Source organism: Rhagoletis zephyria, unplaced genomic scaffold, assembly GCF_001687245.7.
Source record: "Rhagoletis zephyria isolate East Lansing unplaced genomic scaffold, Rhagoletis_zephyria_1.1 Rzeph_scaffold_00195, whole genome shotgun sequence".
NCBI classification, from domain to species: Eukaryota; Metazoa; Arthropoda; class Insecta; order Diptera; family Tephritidae; genus Rhagoletis; species Rhagoletis zephyria.
In genome coordinates this window covers 68,243-93,458 of record NW_016157279.1, presented here as the reverse complement: position 1 = coordinate 93,458, position 25,216 = coordinate 68,243, and the positions used below count along the sequence as shown (strand labels likewise).

Below are 25,216 nucleotides of genomic sequence, written 5' to 3'. Positions count from 1 at the left end.
AGGAAATTTTTAAAACCTTTTGAATCAAAAACTTAATTAACTTTTTGTCGAAAAAAATTACGTGAAAAAATAAGGGGGTTTATGAGCTGTAAGTCGGGTCCACGAAAATTTATCTGGTTCCGATAGAAGAGAGCAAAAATTGTTGCATGGCTTTACCTATCAATGTAGGCACTACTCGAAAAAATTAAGGGATCAAACAAAAATTTTTGAGAGGCCATATTTCGGTAAAAATTGTGGTATTGAGACTTAAAAAAAACCTTTGAAGCTCCAAATTTCTAATTTTTCTTGAGTACACATTTTTTGAGCTATGGTTCTCATGTAATGTCAAGATTACGGATAGCGCGAAAAAATACTTTTGCTAATCTGGTTTTTTTTTGTCTACGGGGTTGAAAAAATGTTGTTCATTTAGGTTGGCGTATGGATCAGATAGCCTTTTTATTAAGCTTTAATTTCCTATTTTTAAAACCTCTCTTAATTTTTTTGAGTAGTGTATAGTGCTCTTGACCCACTGCTGCATTTACAGTCACTTTGTGTCTTCATACGTGGGGAAGCCTTAAAGACCACCTGCAGAGTAAAAAGAAACGGATGTGGGTATAACACTGAGATCTGAGCCCATGAGTCATTTCAATGCCACAGGCACGGTTGCCACTTTGGTACAATTGTACCAAATATGGGCCTTTTTTCTCCGCTTGGGCCTTAGCACTTCTTTGTTTGTTTTGGGCCTCTTTGAAGCAACTATGGCTATTCGTCCGTTGGAATTATGCAGGACTCGATACCGCTGTGTTTCTTGACGAGAGTTATAGCCTCTATATTCTTATGGTATTCGACGCGCTGAATGTGAATCCGAGGTCTGAAAAAAATAAAGTCATATACATAGGTTTCTGTTGTCGTTGAATCCGAATATGGGGCCCCTTAATTCTTCAAAGTTATCTAGAGGCCATTCCAAGGTCGTCTCAAGGTCAAATTCAGAAGAATTGTATTGAATTTTCAGGTTTTTCAACAAATTTTTCACTACTTGACCTTCAAATGGCCTCGAACCTGATCTGATGGTGACTAACAGACCTCAGATTCGTATTCAGGGCGACCAATACCATAGGGATATACAGGTTTGGTTCAATATGCAGAAACTTTTGTTTTGTAAACCTGTGTAAATAATGAAAAAAAAAATTATTGCAATTTTTGTTAACGTTTAATATTATAAAAAATTTTTTTTCGTTGGACGGCAAAAAATTGTACATTTTATTTTATTTTGGACCTGAAACATTAAACACAAAATTTTTATGAAGTGGCAACCGTGGCCCACAGGAAGTTGGTTTCCCTGAGGCTGAATGCTGGTTTAATTCCAACACTGCAACACGAATCTTCACTTATGGCTCCAAAACTGACGATGGATCAGGATCTGGGGGTTTTTCGAAGTTAATATGGATGAGCTTTACTTTTTTCTTGGGGAGCATGCTTCGGTGTTCCAGGCTGAGGAATTTGCAATCCTCAAGGGCATGGCCTACGTGGTGGATAATAGGTCGAGGGGAAGGAGTTTACGTGTCTGCAGTGACAGTCAAGCTGCACTTAAGGCATTGGCCAGCCCTCTAACGAAGTACTACCAAACTAGTTCAACAATGCAAGTTGTAACGAATTCCACGTGTTGCATATTTATTGTCCTGAAAATTATATTTTATTTTACAATATAGTTACCTTATAGCTAACAAATACATCTTATCCTTAGGATTGCCATAGACCATCTTATATGTATGATATTTGCAACATGTTTACATCTTGTTACATGCTTTTTTTTACAAATCTAATTTGTGTGGCTTGTGAATTGTTCTTCCACTGCGTGTTACATAAGGAGCGGGTTGGCCAACGTCATTAAAATTATTGGGAGTGTCTGAGTTCTCCCTACTCTCGGCATTTTCATAAATTTATTCGTTTGCACTATCAACTACACTATTATTTACATCATCATTCTGTACTCCGATTGAATTATCAGATACTTCTTCGCAATTATTATTATTTACACTCCTTGTGATTTTAGTTATTACTAGGGCTCGGAATCTCATGCACTAAAAAATCGAAAATATGCGCGTATAATATGCACTCAAAATCAAGCAGTCAGTTGCAATCTTGTGTAAATAGAAACATGGACAGTTTAGTAGTTTGAGAAAGTTTGGCGACTTTAATGAATTTCAATACGTCATACAGAGAGAGTCAGATTCACTCTAAAACATTCTGCAGGAATGGTTTGCAGAGTGTCTTTAGCCTTATCCTTGCGGGGGCTGGACAGTCGCACAGGAAATGTTCGACCGTCCCTTTTAAGTCGGTCATCACAACTGCGAAGGAACCTGTTGAAGGGTAATCCAAACCTTTCAGCATGTACCTCGAGGGGCCAGTACCCTGTGTACACTGCAGTAAGTTTGTAGGTATCTTCTTCGCTCATTCTTAAGAGAGCTTTTATGTTAAGTGGGTCGGGTAATCCTGTACGATCCTGTACGGTTCCACCTCTGCTTGGCCTTCGAGTGATAAATTTCGTTGTTACTTTTATTTTCCCGAGCGAGGCGGTAATTTCGTATTGATCAGATATATAGGTCAGTTCTCTCTTACAGTCTTCCACTAGTTGACATCTAATAGAGGTACATAGAAGAGAGTGCCTCAACGGCAATTTTTTCGTGAAGAGGAATTTTTGTGTCAAGCGATTGCCCACTAAATTTAAATGGTTGTAATCAATTAAAAGTAAAAATATGCAAAAACCACATGTATTTATTATAAAATATACTAAAATATGCGCAATAAACATGCAAAATGACGTATTTTTTTTTTGCAAATTATGCAAAATTATGCATTTACTGCAAAAATATGCACTAACTATTGAATGCCATTTTAAAAGGAAATTTCATGATTCGTAAAGATAACTTAACCATTTCAATTTGAAGATGCCCAATAAAAAAATGCATTTGCATAAGATTCAGAGCCCAAGTTATTACCAGGGTTAGGATTTTAAGGTATTTGCCTATTTTGTCTGCTTAGTCGCATCTGTAAACAAATTAAAGAATCGCACGTTTCATGTCTTCCTCGATTAAAAATTGGAATTTTAATTTTGTCTTTTTTGCCTTTTATGACTATATTGCCTTCATCTGCATTTTCTACACGTTTTGCCTTTTTAATATTTATCTCTTCATAGAAGTTCGCTGTATTGTACCAACAGCCCGCATGTACAAATCTGTACAAAAGTACCAATCGTGTGTCACTGAATTAAAATGTGCAATATTAAAAAAAAAAAATCAACAAAATTTCTTAAAAATTTCGAGATTTTTTAATTAGATTTCCTAGAAAGATTCTGAGTAGCCCATTGAATTCTAGTAGAATAAAGTACAAGTTTCAAATGGCTAAAAATTATGGTTGATTTTTTAGAATTTTTAAAAAAGCTCGAATTTTTACGAAGTTTTTGAATATTGCAAAAAGTTTGAAGCTTTGATTTACACGGGTTTTGTTAAAGAATGAACTATATTTTTAAAAAGTAACCAAAATGAAATAACAACAAAAATAGTATGTTAAAACTATTTGGGGCTATAATTTTTTGACCACTATATGCATTTTTTATATATTGAATTTGACATTGCATTGTACTAAAGGTATGTATATAACAAAATTAAAGTATAAATGAATTTTTTTGCCTTTTTTGAAAGCTCATTTTCCTTTTTTCAAGTTTTATGGCCTTCAAATCCTAACCCTGGTTATTACATTATCATTAACATCGAAACATACGTAAATTGATTGGCATATACATACATCTTTTATAATATATGATTTATTATTATAATTTTAAACAATCGTCCCTCTTTTCCATTGATCTTCTTTCAAAAACAACACATTCTTACTTAATTTACTTAGCTCTTTTGTTAATAGGTTATAAGCATATGCTTGTTTTCCTCTCTTAATACAAATCCTCTTTTTAATTTCTCTTTTGTTTGTCACTTTCTTAAGGAAAATGTTTTCGGAAATCGGAAGCTTAGTTTTAATGTTCCTTCCCATAAACCACTGAGCTGGCGACAAAAGCATATCTTGTAAAGGAGTTGCATTATATTCCAAAATTTGATATTGGTAATCAATGTGGTTATTCACGCTTGCCTGGTTATAAGGTTATAACCAGGCAAGGGTGGACAACCACATTATTTCCAACAAGCTTATTTTTCCTCAAGATATTTTTAGCAATACAGAACACTTTTCCACCAACCCCTTACTCTGGGGATAGTAAGGACTAGAAAATTGTAAAGCAATATTGCTTTCAGTTGCGAATTGTTTGAATTTGTAGCACGTTATCGGATCTTATTTCCGTGGTTATTTCAAATTTGGTAAACAATGTTCCCACAGCAAAAATGATATCATCAATTGATTTATTATTACAACGCTTTTATCAAATGCAATGTTGTATGTCCAAAAACATTTGCTATATTTATAGATTATAATCAAAGTTGCCATGTAAAGGAGCGCAAGGATTCGTTGGTTATCGAAGATCGAATGTAAAATTGGTACTATGAGCTATGCAACCCTGTCGAAATTTTCGTTGAGTATCGAATTTTAAGTCGAACAGAATTTTGCTTTCGATGCTGTAGCGTAGTGTGAGAAAATTGTCGAAAATTTAAGTATTTTGCGTTTGTTTTTTTATTTTTTAGCGTCTAAACGCCAATTTTAAAACAATTTTTGTTAATTTCATACAGGTCTAAGGTCGTGAGTACTAAACAGCAACTCGAAAGACTGGTTTCATTGATGGAAGAAACTCCTCAACTTGCGAAAGGGATTTGTACAAAGCTTCAGGCGGCAAAAAAGTGGGAAGATATTGCGCTGGAGCTCAATTGTTTAGGATCACCAATTAGAGCGACAGCAAAGTGGATTAAGGTGAATTAAAGTAATTTTTATTTGTATAAGTAAATTTCAGCTTTGTGTTTTCAGGTGTGGGCTGACATGAAATGGAAGACCAAAAAGAAAATGTCACAAAATAAGGCTGAATACCGAGCAACAGGTGGAGGACCGAACAGGCTTCAATCGTATACCAATATTGAGGCTATAATTGGGTTACTTGAGCTTGATGCCTGTGTGAATCCACCGGGAGCGGAATCCGGCCTAGATATAAGTGGTGATAATCAGCGCCTAGATTCGCCTGAGCCGGCTCAGATCAAAACTAGCCACCGTTCGATTTGGAAACGAACAATGAAGACCGAAACTATGTAGTTGGCGAAAATACAACACGAAACCCTAGAAAAAAACGGTGCCACAAACCGGAGGGACTGAGGTTGTTGGAAGGCCAGACAAATGCCCAGAAGGCTTTTTATGAAGAGGTAATTTCGAACATAAAAGAGATTAAAAAAAAGTGCTAGGGAAACGGAAAAATATGCAAAAAGAAAGTACTACTTAAAAAAAGACTCACCTACAGAACTCTTACAAATGAAAAAAGAAAAATTAGAAATTTATAAAAGTGAAGTTATGAGAAAGGAGCAAGATCGGAAAGCAAAACTGCAACTAAAGGTTGCACTTTTAGAGATGAAGAAAAAATGTTGCCTAAACCATAACTTATAATTATATTTTTATCGAATGAATTCACGTGTTAATTTTTTAGTTTTATTAATCTTTAAGTAATATATGTAAGTGAATTAATGATATTTTTGCCTGTGATATGAATTGAGAAAGGCTGTAAAAACTTTTATGTAGATATTTTACAACCATGAATTTATGTGATGATTTTTTATTCAATTTATAATGTGCATATGTACCTTCATATCTTAAACCAACAATACTTATGAATTTAATACAAGAAACTGGAATACCTTTATTAATACTTTTTTAATTATTTAAAAGGTTCTTAAAATTTCATTTCTGATGTCTTCTGCTTCTGGGTTCTCAATTGATTCCATCTCAACGACTCCGGCATCATCGTCGTGAGGCTCACTTGAAAAATCTTCTCCGTCGGGTATTTCTACATTATAAAATAGGCAAATGCAAAGCTGCGCACACATTTATTATTTTTGTTGCTTTCTTTGGAGTGTAATGAAGAGCTCTCGCTTACAATAGACATCTGAATCTATTTCTAAACCTCCAACTGTTCGCTCTATAATATTTCTGGCTTTTGCATGTTGTTTGTTGTATGTTCTTTGAGGAGATCGTTCCTAAGAATTTCTGAACGGCGTCATCAAGTACGGTTTTAGAGCGTAACCAGCATCACTTAACGTGGATAAAAATAATTTAAAAAAAGGAAATAAATGTAGGTTTTGTATTTGATTACATACCCAGTAGCCAAGTATTACGAATATCATTATGATGTTGTTGTTCTAAGTCTGCTTTCAATGATGACATATTAAAAAACATGGAATCATGTGTCGCTCCCGGTTTTTTTTTGCATTTATGTATCTTATTTTCATTGTGTGATCACAAGCCTAAAAAAATACAAAAGTGTACACATCTACAATTAGAGATTCTTAGCATATATGTATGAAAATATATATAGGCTGACTTCCAAAACGTATCAATACTGTTATACTGCGGTATTCGAACTGTTTGTATATGCAGAGTTGCGCAACATTTTAAATAGTCAATATAGCAATGAACAATTTTTCTGAATTTTCCATTTCTAATACACCAATGCTAACCAATAACAAACAAAGCATCAACTTTGTTTCTGATGCGCTGATTGCTCTAGCGATGCGTTTCGATAACTTTGCGGCCGCGTTTTGGAACAGTATACATTGTCAATATTTTGTAGTTCGACGTTATGGAACCCTATACTTTGTACGTATGCAAAGCAATTGACGTTTTGGAAGTCAGCCATACTTACAACCTTAGCATTAATGCTGAAGAATCCTTTTCTGTTGTAATATAAATGCTGGAATTCCTTCTTGGGACCGAANTAATTTAAAAAAAGGAAATAAATGTAGGTTTTGTATTTGATTACATACCCAGTAGCCAAGTATTACGAATATCATTATGATGTTGTTGTTCTAAGTCTGCTTTCAATGATGACATATTAAAAAACATGGAATCATGTGTCGCTCCCGGTTTTTTTTTGCATTTATGTATCTTATTTTCATTGTGTGATCACAAGCCTAAAAAAATACAAAAGTGTACACATCTACAATTAGAGATTCTTAGCATATATGTATGAAAATATATATAGGCTGACTTCCAAAACGTATCAATACTGTTATACTGCGGTATTCGAACTGTTTGTATATGCAGAGTTGCGCAACATTTTAAATAGTCAATATAGCAATGAACAATTTTTCTGAATTTTCCATTTCTAATACACCAATGCTAACCAATAACAAACAAAGCATCAACTTTGTTTCTGATGCGCTGATTGCTCTAGCGATGCGTTTCGATAACTTTGCGGCCGCGTTTTGGAACAGTATACATTGTCAATATTTTGTAGTTCGACGTTATGGAACCCTATACTTTGTACGTATGCAAAGCAATTGACGTTTTGGAAGTCAGCCATACTTACAACCTTAGCATTAATGCTGAAGAATCCTTTTCTGTTGTAATATAAATGCTGGAATTCCTTCTTGGGACCGACAATTTTAATGTGCGTCCCATCAACACAGCCGATTATTCCTGGAATTCTGCTTTTGCTGTAAAAATGTGCTTTCGCTTGTTGCAGTTCAGTCCCTGTGTAGATGAATATTATCCATCTTTGGCAAATGAAATTTTCCTAAACATCAAGCACTTCTGATATCACCGCAGACACCGTGGGCTGCGCAAGCCTAAGCACATTTTCATTCCCAATGCTCAGTTGGTACGATCCCTGAGCACCAAATCGCAGAAATGTTGCTAGTTTTAAGATATTTGCAATAGATTTGGCTCGAACGCATTGCTGCAGCAGGTCTTCTGTAGCGGACAGCAGGTCCACAAACGCCTCTTTAGATAGTCGGAAGTTTTTTATAAATCTGTAGACAAATAAATATAAATATTATATAAATATGTGAAAATATATTCAAAAGGCTACACTTACGTGGTTAAATCCCTTTCCAAGGGATTGAAAGCGTCCCTTAAACGTTTTCTATTCCTGGCCAGTTCCACTAAACTCTCATCCTCTGAGGAATCGTCGAACCATAACTCCGTTGTACTCATCTGCACAAAGATTTTTTCAACTCGCTTTCTTTTTTACTTAGTTTTAATTAACGCAAATTTACATAAAAGCATACTATTTACTTTAGTTACGTTGTAATAAACACGCTTTCTTTTCTTTTAATTTACTTAATATGTAAACAAAGCATCTCAGCTGTCAAAAATATAGTAGAAAATCGAATGCAACACATAATAGGGGCCAATATTTATTTGAGTAGTGTTATTGAGCTTTGTACCACGAGTTGTTTTTTAGGAAAAATGGAAAAAAGAACAAAGCATAAGTGGTAGAAGTTATAGCAGCTATTTCGGAAATCACCACATCTCCTCGTCATCGATGTGCCAAGTCAGAAGCTCTAACCATTGAGCTATGCACACCCCGCAAGCTCTTGTTGCTAATCCATTTCCTTATTCAACCTACTACTATCAAGTGCAGCTGATTCGCCGTTATTTAAGCTTAACAGCGTGGTTGTTACTCATACATGAAATAGATGCATTGTATAGTTTTAGGCAGGCTCATCCCAAACTACTTTTTTGTCAATTTTTATTGTGGCGTATTAATATTTATTTCAGTAGTGTTATTGAGCTTTGTACACGACTTGTTGTTTTTTCCATTTTTCCTAACAAACGATCGTGGTACAAAGCTCAATAACACTAATTAAAAATTTTTTTTAAAATATGAAGCTTTGATATATGAGGCATTTCATGTCACCGCGGCCTCCTCTGTGCGCGACCTCTAAGGATTTGGATGAAAGTTGAAGAGATTGAAGGTCTAGGTGACATGAATATACGTGCAGCATATTTTTCCGATATGACGTAGGGTTGCCTATTTACACGGGACTTAAATTTTAAGAAAACGTCATACATACCCTTCTTTAAAGTGCTGTATCTTGGAAACCTTTTAAGGCAACTTAATGAAACAAAATGTATTTCTTGCGTCTCATTACGGGCTTTAATTGTACATTTTTTACATTAATGTGCAACGTATAAAAAAACAATAAATTAAGTAAACATTTTTCTTTTTGAATTTTTTTTTGATTATAGCATTTTAAAAATTTTTTATTTTTACATAAAAACATTGTCCATAATGTCAACTTTAAGTACCCAAATGGGCGTTATGGGCTACTTATGCGTTTGGACTGTAGATCGTCTAACGCTAGAGCAATATAATAAATAGGCATTGAAATTTTATGAATTTGTATTTTGATGAAAGAGGAAAGGTGTGTAAAAAACAAAAACAATATGAATAAATCATACTAACTTTACTAAAGGTCTCAAATCATGAAAATCCCTTGAAGGAAATGGCACAATTGAACTTTGTTGCAAGTTCACATTCGAAATGTGCTTACGACGTGATTGGAGGAAATTCTAAAAGACTAGCATCTAGAGCAAGTCTTCAACACCTAATGTTACAACAAATTCGTACACCCGAAGCCCTCTACCAATGGGGTGCTGTATGTTTCCAATGAGATGCCTGTAAAAAATAACTACAACTAACCTTTCAGTGGACTTTATTTCGACTATGACTAGTTACGTCCTACTTTAAGCTAGTTTAAAAGGTTAAATAACATCAAGTCAGGGAACTTCATATCCTTATTTAACGAATATTTAAATCAATAAATAATTTTTTTCTTTTTAGTACTTATTGTAATAAAATCGTGTTATTTGGTTTCTTTTAAACTATAATTTTATTACTCATTTGGTTTATTTTATTACACACCTCTCCTTTTTCTTCTTTTAATAAAATGAAACCGAAACATCAACAACATCAACATAAACAACACTCAATGCAAAAGAATATTAGACCTCCAATGATAGCTTCAAGGTTAGCCCTTTTATTAAAACAAGGAAGGGAAAAGTGTTTAAAAAAATAAACCTAATGAGTAATAAAACTATAGTTTGGAAAAAAATCAACAACACGCTTTTATTACAATAAGAACTAAAAAGAAAAAAAATTATTTATTGATTTAAAGATTCGTTAAATAAGGATACGAAGATCCCTAACTTGATGTTATTTAACCTTTTAAACTAGCTTAAAATATAATTAAAATAATTGGCACGTAGTAACATCAGGAGTCGAAGACTTGCTCTAGCTGGTAGTCTCTTAAAATTTCCTCCAATCACGTCGTAAGCAGATTTCCCATGTGAACTTGGAACAAAGTTCAATTGTGCCATTTCCTTGAAGGGATTTTCATGATTTCAGACCTTTAGTAAAGTTAATATGATTTATTCATATTGTTTTTGTCTTTTACACACCTTTCCTCTTTCAAAAATATACAATTTCATAAAATTGCAATATATATTTATCATATTGCTCTAGCGTTAGACGATCTGGAGTCCAAACGCATAAGTAGCCCATTACGCCCATTTGGGTACTTAAAGTTGACATTATACACAATGTTTTTATGTAAAAATAAAATTTTTTAAAAATGCTATAATCAAACAAAAAAATCAAGGAAGAATGTTTACTTAATTTATTGTTTTTTATACGTTGCACATTAATGTAAAAAATGTACAATTAAAGCCCGTAATGAGACGCAAGAAATACATTATGTTTCATTAAGTTGCGTTAAAAGGTTTCCAAGATACAGCACTTTAAAGAAGGTATGTATGACGTTTTCTTGAAATTTAAGTCCCGTGTAAATAGGCAACCCTACGTCATATCGGAAAAATATGCTGCACGTATCTTCATGTCACCTAGACCTTCAATCTCTTCAACTTTCATCCAAATCCTTAGACGTCGCGCACAGAGGTGGCCGCGGTGACATGAAATGCCTCATGTCATGTTATATTATAGAATAAACAATATTTTCATAAACAACCCAGGCTTACAAAAAAAAATGTTCTGCCTATTAAGCCTAACCTCTATATCCCTATGGTATTCGACGAGCTTAATGCGAACCCGAGGTGTGAAAAAACTTTATCTTCAAAGTTATCTAGAGGTCATGCCAAGGTCAACTTCAGAAGAATTATATTGAATTTTCGGGTTTTTCATCGAATTTTTCTCTATTTGACCTTCAAATGACCTCAAACCTGACGTGGTGGAGACGTACAGACCGCGGATTCGTATTCAGGGCTCCGAATACCATAGAGGTTTCGTTCAATGTGCAGACACTTTTTTTTTGTAAACCTATGTAATAAAAGAAAAAACTTGTTCGTGAAAATAATTGTAAATATTATATTAGGACAAGATGTACACTAACATTTAACCCATCTTATATATGCACAAATGCAAACAAATATCTGAACATTACTCCGTTGAAATGGATTACCTTTGTTAACATATGGGCTTTTAAAGGAAATCCTTTATTTCTCATTTGTCCCGTTAAATTTTTGTAAATCCGGAATTTTTGGGACAAATTATGCGTTTGTCACGTATGGCTGGGAAAAAATCTGGCAACACTAATATGTATATGTATTTAAGATGGACGGCAAAAAATGATATATTTTATTTTATTTTGGGCCTTTTTACTTGGATATTGTGGTACACTAAATTTTTAATTTTTAGTGGCAACCGTGCTCCGAGGCCCAAACATTGACTCGAACCACTATCTTGTTGCAGCCAAGATACGCACCCGTGCAGCGAAATATGTGCGCCCAAATATGCAAGGAAAGCTTAACGTCGAAAAGCTGCAATCGCAACAGACGGCCAATTTATTCGCCACTCGACTCTCACATCTGCTCTCTGAGAGCACTCTTCAACAATCCGACATATGCGAGCTGTGGAACCACATTTTATTCATTAAGTACCGCTGCCGAAGAAGTAGTCGGATTTCAGTGAGCCCGAAAGAACAACTGGTACGAGGAGGAGTGTCAAGAAGCTGCAGAGAAAAAAAGATGTCGCCTACAGGGCCACTCTGCGATCGGACGCAACGTGAACCATGTGGGACCGTAAAAGGGAGCTGAAGAGGAAATCGAGAAGTATTTGCCGCAATAAGAAGAGAGAGGCCGAAATACGTGAGTGCGAAGAGCTTGAAATGCTGCCGACAGGAAGAAAGCCCAAAATTTTACCAGAGAGTTCGCCGCCTTACGGAAAGTTTCAAGACTAGGACGTAGTCCTGTAAGCACAACAATGGCGACCTAGTTACGTACCTCAATTATGGAAGGAATACTTTTCCACCCTACTGAGTGGTAGCGGAATGTTGTGGAGAAGAAAAACCCGAGCCCCCGTCCATGATGACGGAGACGATGTTCCACCGCCTGACTATGACGAGGTACGAATAGCAATAACGCGGCTGAAAACCAACAAAGCTGCTGGAGCTGACAGCCTTCCAGCTGAGCTATTTAAGTACGGCGGCGAGGAGTTGATAAGGTGCATGCATCAACTCTTATGCAGAATATGGTCAGATGAACGCATGCCCGACGAGTGGAATTTAAGTGTGCTATGCCCACTCCACAAGAAAGGCGACCCCACCATTCGCGCCAACTACCGCGGGCTCAGCCTTCTAAGCATAGGTTACAAGGTCTTATCGAGCGTGGGAAAGACTGAAGCCCACCGTCAATGAACTGATTGGGCGTTATCCACCATAGACCAGTTGTTCACAATATGCCAAATCTTGGAAAAGACCCGCGAGAAAGGACCGACACTCACCACCTATTTGTCGACTTTAAAGTCGTTTTCGACAGCACTAAATGGAGTTGCCTATACGGCGCTATGTCTGAATTTAGAATCCCCTCAAAACTCATACGGCTATGTAAAATGACGCTGAGCAATACCACCAGCTCCTTCAGAATTGGGAAAGACCTCTCCTAGCCGTTCGCCACCAAACAGGGTTTCAGACAGGGCGACTCACTTTCATGTGACTTCTTTAATCTGATGTTGGAGAAGATAATCAGCCCTATTCTGCATTTCGATTACGTTCCCGCGTTCCGCTCCGCACGAATCGAACTTCGGCATTCTGCGTTACGATCGAATCGAAAGAGGAAGAGAGAAAAGATCTTTCGAAATCAGCTGTTTGCCTAGGAATTTGTGAAATCGAAACAAAACAAAAGAAATATTTGCCACCAAACTAAGCAGCTTATGAAGTTAAAGTTTGTAAATATTTTAAAATAACTTAATATATGCAACATCGTTGTAATTTAAAAATAAAATTTCGTTTGTGCTTTATTTAAGTGGAAACATAATTATAAAAATGAAATCCATAGCCGCGGCGTTATTGCTTGAAGAGGAGAACGAGTCCCAGATTGCTGATGCGGAAATTGAAAGGCGGAGATTTAGGGATATATTTGATCTTACTCAGATGAGTGAAGAGTCATAAATTCATCATGAACTGTATTACTCATCGCTCAAAGCCAGTGAAATTATAAACATTGTTTTAGCACTCCACAACATTTGCATTTACTACAGAGTGGAAGATTTGAACGCAAATAAATTCCATTTTGAAAGCCGTCAGGAGGAGGGGAAGAACAAAGCTTCATAGCAACTTCGAATTCGACAACATACGCACCTCTTTTTAAAAAGTTAGTAAAAACGAATGCAATAATAAAAGCATCTTTTTTTATGTAACTTCACATTTTATGTATGTATGTATGTATGTACATACTTCTATTAATTTTATATATAAAGAATAAATTGTATTCAGTGCATTTCACAGTCTTATTTATAGATAATGAAAACAAAAACGCCTGTGCTTTCTCTTTGAAAACCTCGGGCAATATCCCTTTTGGTTGCTAATATTTGAGCCAATTTTTCGTCTTGCCCGTATTACCGCTGCGAAAACATAAAAATCGAGAAAATTAATTTATGATGACTTACAATCATGCACAGTATATTTTACTTAATTTTTTTATTAAATTTTATTATTCAAACCCACGAATATAACAATTGAAACGTTCTCCGTCAAAAAATTTGCAACTTAGAAAATCGGAACTCCGATCGAAATGTATAATAGGTATAATCGTAAATTTCGAAGATTGATCGAAAGGAAACGGAAGGCAGAATACCAAAGTTGCCAAACGGAGAAAATTTCGATTTGAGTCGAAATGCAGAATAGGGCTGAATAAGAGCTGCAGAACTGAACCGTTCAGGAACAATTTACTACAAGAGCGTATAATTGCTGACTTATGCCGATTACATCGAAATCATTGGTAACAAAAACCGCGAAGTCTGTTCTGCCTTTTCAAAGTTGGATAAGGAAGCAAAGCGAATGGGTCTGGTGGTAAACGAGGACAAGACGAAGTATCTCCTGTCATCAAACAAACAGTCAGCACATTAGCGCCTTTACACCCACGCCACTGTTGACAGTTATAATTTCGAGAAAGAGGAAAATTTCCCTTACTTAGGAACCAGCATTAGCACCGATAATAATGTCAGCATGGAAATGCAATGCAGAATCACTCTTGCCAACAAGTGCTACTTTGCACTGAGTAGGCAATTCAGGAGTAAAGTCGACTTTCGGCGTACGAAAACCACACGATAAGTCACTCATCATGCCCGTGCTGGTATATGGCGCAGAAGCATGGACAATGACAACATCCGATGAGGCGGCTATTAGAGTATTCGAGAGAAATATTTGGCGGAAGATTTACGGGCCTTTACGCGTTGGCGACGGCGAGTACCGCAGACGATGGAATGATGAGCTGTATGAGCTTTACAACGACATGGATATAGTGCAGCGAATTAAAACACAGCGGCTCCGCTGGCTCGGCCATGTCGTTCGAATGGACCCCGACGCTCCAGCTCTGAAAGAATATTCATTTCGGAACCCGCTGGTGGTAGCAGAGAAAGAGGGAGGCCCCGCTGCGATGCAAAGACCAGGTGGAGGACTTGGCTTCACTTGCCATTTCCAATTGGCGTCAGTTGGCACAGAAGAGAAAACGACTGGCGTGCTTGGTTGAACTCGGCCAAATCGTTTAGGCGGTTACAGCGCAAAATAAGAAGAAGAATTAATGTTTTATTTGGAAAAATGTTAGAAGTGCAAAATACCGACCATTCCCACAAGTCAAGATATGGAGCAGAAAGGGTTTGGCATAGTTTTCCTGCACGAAAGCCAAATTATCTGGTTTGCTTCATTTATGCTATTAGTTTTAAGCATGGTACATTTGCGGAACTGATATCAATCTCAATTCAAGAATTTGCTCCATTTATAACAAAAATACCGGTTTTCAATAAAAGATTTACGGCTCTCTTCTGTATCAGTTACAAATTCTTGTCACAATTTTTTCTACGGAAAAATATATGAAAAAGTTCAAATTTGTCAGTAAAAAAAAGTTAAACACCGATACAGAATTGGGCTATTAATTTAAATATGAGAAGAGTTACACATGTGTGCTTACATATCGTCGACTGTAGCGGAATACCTCGTGTGCCTCAAATTCAATATGTAATCATCATGCAGACCCCCTTTCTGCCCCTTGTCATTAAAAGTAAGCAAACCAAAGACCGCCGCTTCCCACTGGTGGTTACATAATACCCCTGTAGGGAAACGAACTAGTGCGGAACTGGTTCGGTTCTAGTGCGTTTGGAACCATGACTAGTACGCGTTAATTCTCTTTTGCATGCTAGCGACTGGCGAATTTAACATTGCGATGTCCTAGGAAGTGCCAATTGTCCCCCGTTGCATCCCTTTGGCTCTAGTTCCGAACCAGTTCTAAATCCGACAGATAAGATCTAGTTCGTTTTGCATCCCTTTTTCTATAGCTCCGAACCAGTTCCAAATTCGACAGATGAGATCTAGTTCGTTCTGCATCCCCTTTTCTTTAGTTCCAAACCAGTTCCTAATTCGACAGATGAGATCTAGTTCGATCTGCATCCATTTTGTATATGTAGTTCCCAACCTGTTATAAATTCGTCAACTTAGATATATATTTCTAATCAGGCTTGTCGAAACATTTCCCTTTTATATTAAATACGATCGGTTGAAGGAAGGACAATACCATCACAAATGTTTAAACGCATTTGTTAAAAATTTATAAACCACATTAGTAGTAGTAGTAGTATTAAACTTAAGTAGTAAGTAAAAAACAAAAGTGCGTTCTGCTTAAAAGTAAAAATATTAGTTCACTTTGTCTTACTTGTATAAATTTAAGCATATTGATTTTTAAGTAAATTCGGTTCTTTTTAAGCTTATATGTATATGAAGTACTTCGAAAGTTTTTGTCGTACTTAACTTAAATAAGATATACAGTCAGTCAATAAAGTTTAGGTACAGTGAAGTTTTTACAATACCGGCAACTATTTTTTAAATATTTTTTCCCCCTAATTTTTTATAAAAACATGTTAATTCTACACCAAAAACCCCAAAAATCAGAGTTCCAAACCTTATGCAAAATTAAAGAAAAGTCTGCGAATTTCCATCCAAGTGTTGCAATTTACACTCTTTAGAAAAAAGTTAAGTACTCAGTTATTAGCCAATTCAATTTTAGTATAACAAAGTGCAAGTTTGAGGCAGCTAGGACTTACCATTGATATTTAGCAATTTTTTCTTGTTGTTTGGTAAGTCCTAGCTTCCTCATTCTTGCACTTCATTATACTAAAATTGAATGTGCTAAACAACTTTTTCTAGAGAGCGTAAATAGAAAGTGAATTATTTTAATGAAATTTTGCAGAATTTTCTTAAATTTTGCACAACGTTTGGAACTCTGATTTTTGGGGATTTTGTTGTAGAATTGACCATATTTTTATAAATAAAATTTGAAAAATGGTGCGGGACTAGTTACTACAGACGTTTTCGTTTTTGGCGAAACAGAACTAGTACTGAACCAGAAATTTGGTTCACTAGTTCGTGTTTTCCCTACTTATATATAAGTACAGGGTGGCGCCGAATGAGCTATATGGTTTAAATGGTTTATAACTTTTTTATTTATGCGATTTTAAATATAATTTTTTGTTTAAATACAGTATATTATTGGGGAATTTTTTGCAATTAGCTTTGAAAAATGATATCCTGTAAGTGATGTCCATTTTCTGCTTCGCACATACGTGCTCGTTTTAGCATATTTTCCATAATTTTTCGCAGAATTCCGGGTGTAATGGCCATGATTTCATTTCAATGTTGGTTTGGAGTTGGAGAATGGTTCTTGGTTTGTTAACGTACACTCTTTCTTTCAAATATCCCCAAATAAAACTGTTAAAAAGAATTCAAACCATATAGCTCATTCGGCGCCACCCAGTATTATAACCAAAAATTTAGAGTTTTCTTTGGCCGAAATTACGATTTTTTCAAATAAAAGGTAAAATTACGATTTTTCAGCAAAAGCATTCGGCAACGCTGCTGGCAGGTCATTTCCAGGCGTGGATCCCGTTGGCATAGAGAAAAAAAACTGTTATAAAGAATTCAAACCATATAGCTCATTCGGCGCCACCCAGTACATATGTATGTACAAATGTAGGTAATAATGTAAGCGTCTTCCCAGGTTGGTTAAATGCGGGTATAGTTGCATACTGTGTACATCAAATATCCGGCCCACGATATCATTGCATTCACACTGAATGTGTACATACATGTATACTTACGTATGTACAGGAATATAAGGAAACCAGCAAAAATAAAAAGATTTCTTGTCAATGTGGCTTGTTAACATTTTATTTTTAATATTTTTATTGAGCTTTGTACCACGATTTTTTATTAGGAAAAATTGAAAAAGCAACAAAGTCTAAGCGGTAGAAGTTATAGCACTATTTCGGAGATCACCACATTTCTTATTTATTTAATTATGCATCGCGTAGTCAACTCGCGGTAAATTCCCCCGATTTGCAGGGAACTTCAGTTTAGGTGACATAGGGGAACGGACAGTTTTTTGCGGGAAATTGGATATGTTACGTTTACAACTTAAAGTAACCAAATTAGACGAATATGTTAACTTTTAACCATTTTTCGCTATTTGGAGCGACATTTTTTCGAATCGTAATATCTCCACAACGAGAGTTTTCCCAGATATAAGCTATATACCAAATAAAAGCTAAGGTTTTGGGCTAGACTTGAGGAAACTTAGAATAAAATCGACTGACCAGTTTTTGAGAAAATTCTCGAAATCAATATTTTCAGCAGCCCGATTTTTAGTTTTTAGGCGATAACGTTATGACATATTTAGATAGCTTGTTTTAAGACCCTTCTACTGATATCTACTGGAATGTGTAGTGCGGCCTCAGTGCTAGTTTAAAAAACTGCCTTTTTTCGAATTTCAGCCACCAGCCACGCCCACAAAGGCATACGAATCGAAACATCCTAGAACAAAACCATCCCAGTTTTTTTTGTACTTTAATTTCTGAAAGTTTGAAAAAAATTAAATGAAGGTACCCAGCAAAAAATCGGTAATCGCTTTTAGTGGTAACGTGTTCTAGAAGGCATAGCGTTGTAATGCCTTAGAATTATTTCGCTTCTTTTAGGCATTGCCGGTAATGCAAAGTAGAATGTCCTACAATATTTTATTTATTTCGCTTCTTTGTTTCATATCGGGGAATGCAAAGTAGAATGTCCTATAATAATTATTTTTTAATTCGCTTCTTTGCTTCATTTCCGGGAATGCAATGTAGAATGTCCTACAATATTATATTTGTTTCGCTTCTTTGCTTCATTTCAGGGAATGCAAAGTAGAATGTCCTACAATATTTTATTTATTTCGCTTCTTTGTTTTATTTCGGGGAATGCAAAGTGGAATGTCCTATAATATTTATTTTTTAATTCGCTTCTTTGCTTCATTTCCGGGAATGCAAAGTAGAATGTCCTACAATATTATATTTGTTTCGCTTCTTTGCTTCATTTCAGGGAATGCAAAGTAGAATGTCCTACAATATTTTTTTTTATTTCCCTTCTTTGCTTCATTTCGGAGAAGGCAAATTAGAATGCTGCATCGTAGTGAGCTGAAAAATAGAATAAATATCCAAAAATTCTTTTTCTACCGTTACTTTCTGTGGAAATTTGTCTCGCATAAAAATCATGTTTTGCTTTGTTCAATTTGCAGCGAAGTTGAAGTCAGTCAATGAAGTGAAGTACAAGAGTGAGAAAGTACGATTTTAAGCTTTATTAAATATGCATGTATGTACATACCGATTTTTAAGAAAATACAACTGAGCTGATTTATAAAAATTTTAATTAATTTTAATCTTTTAAGACATTTTCTGATTTCAATTTAATATAACTAAGTATGCACTTATCTAGGCATTCTACATTAGTTTCTCTGTAAGGCATTCTTTGTTCGCTTCTCTGGATTCTGTTTATCCATGCGTTCCCCCTTCGTTTTAAGGTAATGCTGCGGGTAAGGGCTTACCGCCAATGACATGCCCATGTTAAAATAAGGCCTTCTTGAAGCGAAAGGGTAAGCAATTCCCATCGCCTAGCTCGTTTCCACTTTCGTTTCTGTGGTAATCGTGTTTTTTGCTGGGTACGTACAGACGCCACATACATACCAAAGCATCTCGTAGTGGAGACACGAACCAAAACACATTTAGCTCTATATCTTTCCAACTACTAGGCGGAACTCAATATATAAGGTATCGTTTGAAAGGTATTGGCCTATAGAATAACACTAAATATGTCGGGTGTACCCTCATACCCCCTTAAACCGGCAAAAGCAAAAAAACGTTTTTTGCTTCGCAACACTTTAGCCAAATTTTTAAGAATTCGGATAATCGTTTAGGAAACCTGAATACATTTTCTGGACACACTCTACAAGACCTCAACGATACCTCAAACATGTCGATTGGACGTCTGGATAAAAACTTCCAAATCTCGAGTATATATAAGCGAGTCATTTCAGCATGCTACTGTGGCTGCTTTCTTCACTCGCGCGCACTGCCGTGCGCTGTGATAAAATAATAGCCGTTTTGGCTGTTTGGACTTAACTCCAAAACTACGAGATAGATTTCAGCCAAATTTTTAGAGGTTATACCTTGCATATATGGTCCTTTTATAGGCTCATATAAAACACGCTGGTGGCGCTGGAGTAGAGTTACTATAGAAGTCGTATTTATGAACAGATTTCGTTGAAATTCAAAACGTAAGCTACCTGCATGATGAAAAAGCATTTGCGAAAAACGGACCCGCTATGTGGTGCTTGAGTCGAGTTATTTATAAAAGCAGTATTTATGAATCGATTTTGTTAATGCAAATTCGAAACGTTTATTACTTTCATGAGGTTTTTTTCCAAACATATATACATATACATATATGTACATACATAAAATGATAGCCGTTTTCGCTAGATAGAGCTCAGTCAAATTGTCGGAAGTTATGCCTTGCATATGTATATGGTCCTTTTATAGTCTCATAGAAAACACGCTGGTGGCGCTGGAGTAGAGTTACTTATAAAAGTCGTATTTATTAACCGATTTCGTTCAAATTCGCAACGTGAGTTATTTACAAAACCCGTAATAATAATATAATAATAGATTGGCGCTTACACATATGTTAGTGTTTGGCCGAGCTTCTCCTCCGACTTGTGGCGTGCGCCTTGATGTTGTCACACAAAGCGGAGGGACCTACAGTTTTACGCCAACTCCGAACGGCGATTGTATTTTAGTGAGAAGCTGTTTTTCATGGCAGAAATACACTCGGAGGTTTGCCATTGCCTGCCGAGGGACGACCGCTGTTAAGAAAAAAACCTTTTTCTATATTTTTTGGGATGTTGCTTTGACCACGGTTTGAACCCAGGTACTGATGAGTGAAAGCGCGCACTGCTTACCACTACACCACAGCGGCCCGTATTTTTATAAAATCTGATTGAAATTCATAACGCGTATTCATTTCATGACAAGCAATGGTTTTGCAGAAAAAGGACGAATTTACTTTTCAGATGGCTAAATCAAGGGTGCGTTTAGGTATGCATATAAAGACCGCAACATTGTGTAAGCGCACCTTTGTCTGACCTGTCATACACCTAAATGCGATCTTACATCTACCCCCGATTGACGAAATTGTTCAGGGCGGCCGTTGTGGAAAAAATGAGATTTGGTAACTCTGAACTCCAGGCATCGAGATTTATGCATAAAAATCGTTAAATCGTTATTAAAACAACATATTTGTAAAATAATAGCTAAAGAAAATACCGCCTATCAAGGCAATGCCCTCAAAGAATAAACTGTTTTTTCGCTCATCGACGATATGTTTGGTTGACTGTGCATCTCAGAAACGAAATTATTTTTTTAAAGCGTTAGATTAAGAAAACCCCTCCAGATAATCGCCAGATTATGGAACAGCATGACCAGGGCATCGAGATGAACCTTCTGTATGAACATCTGACGCGCTCGAGTAAATCCAAATGACGGGTTTTTTTGCATCTTCAACAAGACGCCACGAACTTGCGTCACATCTAAATCGTCAGATTATTGAATGGGAGGTTCATTCGGGCCCATTTAATATCCCTTGTGAATATCTGAAGCGCTCGAGTAAATTTTTTTGTCACCCAATTTTGGCCCTTTCGGTCGCCCACCCCCGCAATGCAAACCGGCAGATTAGCATATCTCCGTCATCAGAAACACGTTTGATTTATTCACTATCAATATCTGATGCGCTCGAGTAAATCCATGTAACTGTTTTTTTTTACAATTTTGGAAGCCTGTACATCCTCCACCCAGCGCTGGAAGGAAAACATCACATGGACTTTTTTTCTTTCTACTATTACACATATGTAAGTGTTTCGCTGAGCTACTCCTCCGATTGCGGCATGCGCCTTGATGCTTTCGCACAAAGGGGAGGGACCTACAGTTTTACGCCGACTCCTGCCGGGGGCGACTACTATTAGAAATGAGTTTTTATTTTTTTCTGTTGACCGGAACTGGGCTCGAACCCTCGCCCTGCGGAGGTAGTGCTATGCACTTCTAACCACTACACCACAGCGATCGCTTAAAGCATAAACGGACGGCAGCGTTGATCCGGATCAACTCGGGAATTAACTGCAGTCTGCCGTCTGTTTAAGCTTTTAGTTAATTTTAATCATTAATCGCGATTAACTATTTATTTGATTTTTTTTTGATAATTCATCAAATGAACATTTTGCCAATAATGCTCGTATAAGATAGTCCCAAATTTTCATAAAAGCGAAAAGTGATTTTCTTCAAAACTTATGAATGACGTCTTGACTGAACTTACTAATTCGGAATTACTACTGTTACTTAACTGGGTAAACAGAATGTAGTACCACAGCCACAAGCTATTTTGCTAGCTACATACATCAGCTACATCAGAAATAATACACCATAACCACAGCTACATATTGTAGGCAGTTTAGAGTATTTAGAATATTTTACCTTTTGACAGCTCTTGTTACATACCACAGCCTCACCATTCTGGTTAGGCAGTAAAGAGTAGGCTATTTATAAAGTCTAGGTAATGAAATAAACATTTTTCTATTATAAGTTCCATAAATATTAGGAGACTTTTAGTGTTTAATTTATTTTTTGCACATAAACGTGTATCTTGAACTTCTTTTTCCAAAAAGTGAGGATGTCAAAATTTTAATAGATATCGGATAAACGGTAATTTTCAAAAAGATCTCTTAATAGATTCTTCATGAAAATTATTCCAAACGAAAACTTCAAATGGATAGAAAATCTTAACAAAATTCAACTAATTTATATTAGAGGTTTTGTAGTTTATCTCATTGTAATCATATTTCCATGATACAAAAAGCAACCCGACAATTAAGCAGATTGCGACCTTTCATGCTACCATACCAAGGCGAATTTATTTATACAAAGTGGTGTTGTTTCATCAGCTGTGAGTAGCGTTTGGTTGTGAAAATTTTGTATTTCGCTAGTGAGTGAGTGAAAACGTGAGAGTGTTTGTATTTTCTGTCGCCCCTTTCGGGGAAGAATAGCTGAAATTTGACAATGGTCCGCTAAAAGCAAAAACAAAATACAAGTAATTGTTGTATTTGTTGAATCGATACCACCTTATATGTATTCGCCTTGTACCTTACGCAGTATTTAAAATCCTTCAAATTGTTCTATTAATTTTTTGTTTGTTTAAAAACATTTTCTTCTTATAATCGAAATTTGACCAAGCAAAATGTTTTTTTGTTTTTGAAAGAAATGAGGCTAATGCTCAATAAGTTGATAATTGTTGTTTTCATTTGCATACTAACAATAAATCGTAAATTTTGTAACTGTAGTTGGTTTTCCACTTTTTCCATGTATTAACCCAACTACAATCACCCGCAGCTATTCCGCTGCTATTTACACTTGATCATGTGCTTTTTGCTTTTGACATGATCAAGTGTTAATAGCAGCGAAATAGCTGCGCTTGGTTGTAGTTGGCTTACCACATGAAAAAAGTGGAAAAACAACAACAGTTTACGTGGCGAACTACTGGCTGGGTAGACTACTGGCTTAGGCGGCTGGGGACGTTGGATCGAGTCACAGTTGAAGTCTGATGAGGAGATGTGGTGATCTCCGAAATAGCAGATATTCCAAAATGCAAATTTCAAAAATTTGCATTAAAAACGGCCTCAAGCTCAATAAAATTGTTGAATATAATTGCTACTAGCAGACCCGGCGTACTTCGTCCCGCTCAAATATCTGTTTTTTTTATTGAAACTTTTTGGTCCAACATTTTCACCAACAATTCACGTTTACGATTTTCATTGGCACATTCATCTGTTAAGATTATGGTTTGGTGGTCATTTGATGCTTTAAATAACCTAACGAAAATCTTATGTCCGTGAAGAAGTTTTTGAAAATCTCCAATTGTGCAGCATTTCATAGCATGCTTAATCGCAAAATGAAATAAAATTGAAGAATTTTTTCCTCTTCACTCCCTGACGGCAAAAATAATCAGATTCTATAGTGAATATGTCCTAGAAGCTTTATAGTATAGTTGGTGGCAATTTCGAAATGGGTGCGTATCATTGTTCTACAGAAATGCAATACGTATTTCAGACGAAATACCTTAAAAGCTTAAACGCATAATAATATTGGAAAATCACATCCATTGGGCCAATCGTAAAACAGGAGAGTTCGATATACTCAATGGTGCAACAGGTCGATTTAATCTGACATTCACGGCACCTTTTCTCACTTGGCGATTTTTAGTAATAACTCAACTCCAGCGCCACCTAGCAGCACTTTTTTGCAATAGTATTGCTTTTACCGTTGCTAATACATATTTTAAATATTAGCCAAATCGAATCATAAATAAATTTTTTAGTAGTAATTCAACTACATCGCCAACTGGCGGGTTAAACTGTGAAACTAAACCACTCAAACACACATAAAAAATTTCGTTAAAATCTGGACACTCATTTAGGAGGATTTCACTCACAAACACACCTACAGAAGAATTATAAATACATTAAAAGATAGCTAAACGTCGGTACCTTTGTAAGCGTCAGGCCCCTTTTCAAATAGCCCTATTTTTCTCCATGAGTATGGGCTTGATTTCATATACATACATATTTCCATACGAAGTCCCCGTACTCTACCATGAACATTTCCAGAGATATGCAGTAGGAAAAATTCGGTTTGTATGGGAGGTGCCACGCCTCCTTTTCAAATAACCCCAATTTTTCTCTATGAGATCTCCGTACCAAGTTCTAACATCCTACCATGAACTCTTCCAGAGATATACAGTATGAAAAGTTCGGTTTGTACTGGAGGTGCCACGCCCCCTTTTCCAATAGCTCCATTTTCCTCCACGAATATGCGATTGATTTCATATACCGGAATAAAAAGTTCCACTATTCTACCATGAACACTTTCAGAGATATGCAATATGAAAAATTCAGGTTTGTATAAGAGGTGACACGCCCCTTAACCAATAACTCTAATTTTCCCCCAAAAGAATGCGATTGATTTCGTATATCTCCATACCAAGTTCCAGAACTCTACCATGAACACTTCTAGAGATATGCATTATGAAAAATTTGGTTTGTGTAGGAGGTTCCACGCCCCCTTTCCAATAGCCCCAAATTTTCTCCAAGAGTATGTGATTGATTTCGTATAGCTGCATACTAAGTTACAGAACTCTACCATGTACACTTCCAGTGATATGTAGTAAGAAAAATTCGGTTTGTATGGGAGGTGTTACGCCCCCTTTATACAGGGTGTCCCAGAAGTAACGTGCCAAACTTTAGGGCAAGGTAGGTGGGGGGGTGAGCTCACTGATAAACAAAAAATTTTCAGGTAAAAGTGTCACCGTTTTTGAAATATTTACATTTTTTCGAATTTAAAAAAAAT

General features: G+C 36.1%; 2 protein-coding genes and 1 long non-coding RNA gene across 3 annotated transcripts in view; 2 read left to right on the top strand and 1 right to left on the bottom strand.

Annotated features, from left to right (window-relative positions):
• The window catches only part of dock (SH2/SH3 adaptor protein dock), a 152,867-nt gene that overhangs the window by 69,656 nt on the left and 57,995 nt on the right, over positions 1-25,216 (bottom strand). The window lies entirely within an intron of this gene.
• Positions 33-15,306, top strand: LOC108358032 (uncharacterized). Its single transcript, XR_001846695.1, has 3 exons — positions 33-46; positions 2,315-2,317; positions 15,221-15,306. It is a non-coding gene; the product is annotated as an uncharacterized LOC108358032 (long non-coding RNA).
• Positions 4,654-6,479, top strand: LOC108358031 (uncharacterized). Its single transcript, XM_017609164.1, has 2 exons — positions 4,654-4,890; positions 4,945-6,479. The coding sequence occupies exons 1-2, from the start codon at positions 4,762-4,764 to the stop codon at positions 5,221-5,223; spliced, it is 408 nt and encodes a 135-aa protein (XP_017464653.1). The 5' UTR covers positions 4,654-4,761; the 3' UTR covers positions 5,224-6,479.